Source organism: Stegodyphus dumicola, chromosome 11 (genome assembly GCF_044657685.1).
Source record: "Stegodyphus dumicola isolate Sdum_Otavi_A_Nest chromosome 11, ASM4465768v1".
NCBI lineage: Eukaryota > Metazoa > Arthropoda > Arachnida > Araneae > Eresidae > Stegodyphus > Stegodyphus dumicola.
The window spans coordinates 157,383,437-157,389,436 of NC_140778.1; the positions used below are offsets into that span (position 1 = coordinate 157,383,437).

Below are 6,000 nucleotides of genomic sequence, written 5' to 3' on the forward strand. Positions count from 1 at the left end.
CCACCAGTGACCAAGTATTAAAATCATTGACCTGTTAGTTTGAGCCAGATTCAAACATTAGTTACCATTACACTGTCATGAATTAAGCAAAGTCGAGTGCCGTTAGAGGCGGTACTTCAGCTGAGCTGGTAACGTCATGCCTCGCGCGATAAACCAGAGATAATTCAATACTGGTTTCACTATCAAATACCAGCAAACGGGCTGGCTGGCAAAGAACTGGCTCTGCATTCACGCTATGCATGGAGAAAACCATTCTCCATGCATAGCGTGAACACAGAGCCAATTTCTCTTACAACGTCTAATACAAAGGAACTCCTTCCCTTAGGAAGATAATTGCTTTGTTGCAATTCTGACGCAAAGCTCCATTACATCTAGGAAACAGTTTGAAATGCCGAATCAAAGTACACCGATAGGTTGCAAAATTTTTGCTTGACTAAACGATTCTCATTTAACTAAGCCATCATTAACTATTGTTTCCTTATTTAAGAACTGTGTCAATTCGTGTTTAAAATGAATGTAAAGAACACAGACTTGCATTAAACAAATAATGTAAAGAAGCGCAACACATCTCCTATCTAAATCTGCTGACCTCCCCTAAATAAGCGAAAAGTCGAATACTTGTACAGAAAATATCAAATTTACCTGAGACGTTCATTATACACTTTCAAAAATCATCTAGAATAATGTCATTTGTCATCTCAATATCTTTAAAACATTAATATTTTTAAAAATTCTTTTTAACCTTTAAAAATAGATTAGGATTTATTAATTTATTATATCTCCCATTTGTTAATGTAAAACGATTTGAATTATTTCATTGTCTAGAGGAAGGCATCCTATTTTGTGCGGCTCACATTCCTTTTTTTCTCTCACCTTCCGCGTGTCTGCTTGGATTTATATATATATTGGTTTCCAAAAAGTAGGGAAAAATCACAAAAATAGCGGTAACTGGTTCAAACATAACCCAATCCGTATAAAATTTGAATGTGTTGTGAAATAAGACTTGCTGAGTAAAACTGCAGTATTCAAATTAATGGTGTTGCAATCGAAATACATCATCTGCGATGAACATAAAATTCCATATTTCAGAGCAAGCCTGCAAATCTCGTTATTTTACTGAGATAAGAAATATGTGGGATAGCCAGTTTGTAACAATGAACTCCAGGCATCATTTCCCAAAGAACTGCGATGGAGAGCTGTTGGGAGACTAGATACAAGACAAAGTCAGAAGAGGAGTGGCCATATAGTTAAATGTGAGACCCTTTGTAGTTCATAGACTTCGGCAACAATTTCTAACCATAAATTCGGCATTCAGGAGGTTCAGCCAAGGACCACCAAGCGCTACGACGAGCTCGGATGACCGAAATGTGTTGTTATAAAAGCACCTCAACTCCGAAGGAATAGCACCTCAACTCCGACTCAACTCAGATCCTCCCTTATTGCAGCCACTGGAAGGTTGGTGTAAACGTCAGACATGCGTAGAATGACTGACGAAGGATATCTGTACGCGATGCAGCCAGACATTTGTGTGCCGCTCACATCATATCATAAAAGAGAACGTTTGAGTTCGGCTCGTCAACCCACTGGACAGCTGATCTGTGGAGGACTGTTCTCTTTACGAATGAGTCCGGATTCAGCCTCCAAAGCGATAATAATCATTATTTGATTTAGAGAAGATCTGGAACCCGTTATCATCTATCAAACATCCCTGATAGAGAGGGATACGGAGGAAGCAGTGATTGTGTTTAGAGTGGTATCTCTTTGGGTGGAGGCACAGACCTTCATGCCTTTCCACGTGGAACCATGAATCTCATGCTTACAGAGATGACATTCTTGATGCTTATTTACGCTCTTATGGAGGGGCAATAGGTGATAATTTCCTGCTGCAAGACGACAACCTAGAACACAGAGGGCACGCATCGTGGATGATTACCTTCAGCAAGCAAACAATTCAGTGTACGGATTGGCCAGCTCGATCACCGGGCTTGAATCCTATCGAGCATGTTAGAGATACTTTAGGGCCTGAATCCTATTGAGCATGTTGGAGATACTTTATTGCCTGAATTCTATTGAGCATGTTAGAGATACTTTAGGAAGACCTGTAGCTGCATTCAGTCCTCCTCTTCAGACGCTTGCAACTGCTTTGTAAGAGCAATCACTCTCACTTCCTACGGAACTTATAGACTGCATAATTGATCGCAACTCACATCGCTTTATGTGTTGCATTGCTGCTATGGGAGATCATACTGAATATTGAAGGTAATTTTTCTATACTAAACTGACACATCCGACTTGTTCATTTTATACATATGTTAATACCATAACTGTCTGGCAATTTCTATTCATGTTATTTTATACCTTACTATGTGATAGATACTGGGGTCAATTTCATTAAATTCTGCATGTAAAATTTTGAGTAATCGTAATTTTTGTGAATTTTCCTTAACTAATGATAACCAGTGTATATATATATGCACCGTATAGGAAAAGCCAGTATTGAATCCAGTGTGTACATATGTGTGTATACACACACACACACACACACACATATATATATATAACTAATGCAAGGAAATTAAAAATAATACAACCCTTATTAGATTGTGCCTATATAGACAAAATGTTAATAAATTCAAATGAGAAGTCAAAAGTTAAACCTGATTAACTATGCAATTTATACGCCAACTCCAATAACGGTTTAAATATAAACTAAATTAAATTTTCCAGCTTGTTTCCCCGAATTAAATTTAGTTAAATTTTAAATTATTTAAAATTGCATTCATTAAATTAAAGGATATTGAAGAACGGAAGTGAATCTGGTAAATGTTATTTCCTGTCCGTTAAGAAAGAGCTATCAGTTAAAGCAAATACAATTTAAAATGACATCCAAAAAATCGTCCTATTTTCCATTTCTTGATTATGTTATTATGTATATATATATGTTGCTATTATATATATATACAGCTATTGTTTATGCGAACTAAATTTAGAAGGAAATGTGCAGAGATTGTGTTGCTTTGATATATTTACCTAATATAGCTCATTAAAAACTTTATTCATATCACGGGCCCCTTGTTCTTTCCTTTACACAAAATGTTAAGTATATCCTAATATATCAATCCAAGTAAAATATGTCCCCCTAACATTCCAGCATTCCCTAAGGAAAGTTTTGTTCCCACTCGTGAAACCAAAAAGCAAAAATGGGTTTGAAGATTCCCAATATGGCCGACTGTTGACCTATTTCTCTTTTCTATCAATAGTATGGATATTTTAAGAAGTTTAAAAAGATTCTTAAAGGCATGCAATTTTAATTTTAAATGCAGAAATGTTACGATGATTTAATTCAAACAAATTTGAAAGCAAATTACTTGCATAATTTAAGACAACATAGCTCCAGTGCGGTAGGTATACCTCTGCTGCTGGAGATTAACTTAATAAATGCAAACTTATTTTAAAATATAAAAAAGTAAGAATCAAAGGATGATTGCTTTAAGTAAAAATCTTACCTAAAACAGGCAAACCTTTTACCAGAACACATTGCTGCTTTCGTTAAGGAACCAATTAATGGAAAGCACCGAAATTATCGCAATGGGTGAGACATATGTAAATATAATTCAAAATTTATATTTTTACCATTTCGGAAAAAATCAATTTTCCTTGAATTCTTTTTAGGGGGTGGAATTATTTAGCAACATCGGTGGCTTCATGGGCTGTTGGATTGGATTCTCTATTTGTTCCATACTTTCTCTTTTCGCTTATATATTTCATATTGCTAGAGATGCTATTTTTTGCAAAGGATGTTCTTCAACGAAGAAACCAAATATGTCGCAAGTTTAAGAAAGTTCGCTTTATATTGTCTTTTAAATGTCAGCTATTCATATAAATATCTTGCGTAGAAAATGAAACCTTTGTGAACTGCTTTTGAATGAACTTGCAATACCAAAAGATAATGTTTAATCATATTTAAATGGTTAGAAGTTGGAAAACAACAAGCCAGTTATGTATGAGGATGTAATCAATAGGAACTAAGTCTGGAAATGCTGAACGCTAACATGCCATATCGATGCAGATATAATAACACGCTGTTTACAAAAGCAAAATGCTACTTTCTGTTATCGTATTAAACATTAGCTCATAGGACAGCTTTCAGGAATGGATGTACCTTAGTTCTGCGACTAAATACGTATAATATTGAACGTCAATATACTCGGAGAAAAAACTAAACGAATTTATTTAAATGATATTGCATCACAGATGTGCCAATAGGACGTTTTGTATTGAAGGCTTCTTGAAGTTGTCTTCAGATCAATTTCTAGCTGTCACAGGTCCTGACACAAAAGCGAAACTCCTCGCTGAAAACATAACCCTCCATTCTAGCCAACATTGCCACCTAAAAGATACACCATCATAACTATCAGAATCCTGGAGCACTTCAGTGTGATAATTTGTATAGATTATGCTGCATTTCAGAGCTTAGAATATGTCATGATGTCCAAAAATCAGAGATAGAGACTCACTAAGTGATTTCCCTGTGTCACTATGTTACTCTGTGTCTGATCACTTAAGCAGAAGTTCATCCGTAACCACCGTTTGCTTGATTTAGTCATATTTTGACTAAAATGTCTGATGATTTGCCGCCGTGCTAAACAAACACTTTGTAAACTCAAATAGCTTTTCTTCTCCTCTAAGCTATCTCTCTCAGCTTGCGAGAGGTAACGGTAGGAGATTCGTGGAACGAAATCGAGGCATCGCATTATCAATGCATGAGAATTAATATGATTTCTGAAGTTTCGTATAGAGAGAAATATTTGCAATAGATCAGGCTTTTATACAATTTAAGTCTCCCTCACTTTTGCTGATAGAAGCTCAAAGTTACAAAATTCGATATTTTGCTTCTCTTAGCTACAGTTATATCCCCTCTCTCAAATTTGCTTGAATTTACTGCTTTTTATTCTTGGTATTGCAATTTCAGTTTGGAGAAATGTATGCTATTTTATTAGAAATTGAAAAAAATCTGTATTAAGCTATATCTCTTCAATGGATTATATTCATTAAAGATTATTAACACAAAAAATTGTATTTTTCTTAGGCATCCCTTCATAATTTTTCTATATATAATGTTTTCAGTAGTAACTAATCACATCTTAGTTGTGGATGGCACCTTCCCCCTCGAAAAGAAATGATACTTATAATTTAGAAACTAGTCCTTTGTTGTATTTATCAAATTTTATTCATTTTCAGCCAGTGCAAGACATTTTCAAAATGCATATTTTCTACTGCAATAAATCCAGTAACTTAACAATAATAGCAACTATAAGGATCAGAAACAAACTGAATTTCTGAATGAATATAAATGCTCATAAGAAAAAAACCAACATATTCTGTGATGGACCTATTAGACAAACCGTGCCCAACAGCGGCGAATCTGTAAAGTCATTGAATATTACAGTTCAATCTGGGTTAAATTTGAGATCAGAAGGCTGGCTGCAGAGGCCTTTCTTGGACCTTTTTCATATGTAACGTGCATACGAGCCATTTCCCCTTAGAAAGCCCTTCAAGGAAGCCTCACTCCTATACCATAAAAAAAAAATAAAATCAAATCAAACCTAGACAAACCATACCAGAGAAAGCAGTTAGTGTTTCCTAGGACCACTAGGCAAACCTTTTATGCCAATGCGCGCAGAGAAAACTTCCACTTAGTGCTCACTCGAGCTATCACCTGAAGTTTATCAACCAAACAGCAGAGCAGAATGCGAAGAAATGCTGGTAATCGAACTTTTGGTAACTTTTCTTAAATATTATGATAGCAGGTTTCGCATTAAAAGATTGATCAATTCACTATTGAAAGATGGGTTTTGATCAATTCACTATTGAGAAATGGGAATTAAAATTACTTTTTCCAGTTAATATAACGGAAAACATTTTGGAGGTTTTTTATTGTTTCGAAATATTGTAGATGAATTAATGTACCAAAGAGTTTGAAAAAAATTAGGAGAAAGT

The 6,000-nt window shown here is 35.1% G+C and overlaps 1 protein-coding gene across 1 annotated transcript in view; it reads left to right on the forward strand.

Moving 5' to 3' along the window:
• The window catches only part of LOC118200633 (uncharacterized), a 59,806-nt gene extending 54,750 nt beyond the window's left edge, over positions 1 to 5,056 (forward strand). The window contains exon 13 of the mRNA XM_035372597.2: positions 3,673 to 5,056. Within this exon, the coding sequence (XP_035228488.1) occupies positions 3,673 to 3,837 (165 nt within the window). The 3' untranslated portion in view covers positions 3,838 to 5,056. The remainder of the gene's footprint in view (positions 1 to 3,672) is intronic.
• The last annotated feature ends 944 nt before the right edge of the window (positions 5,057 to 6,000 follow it).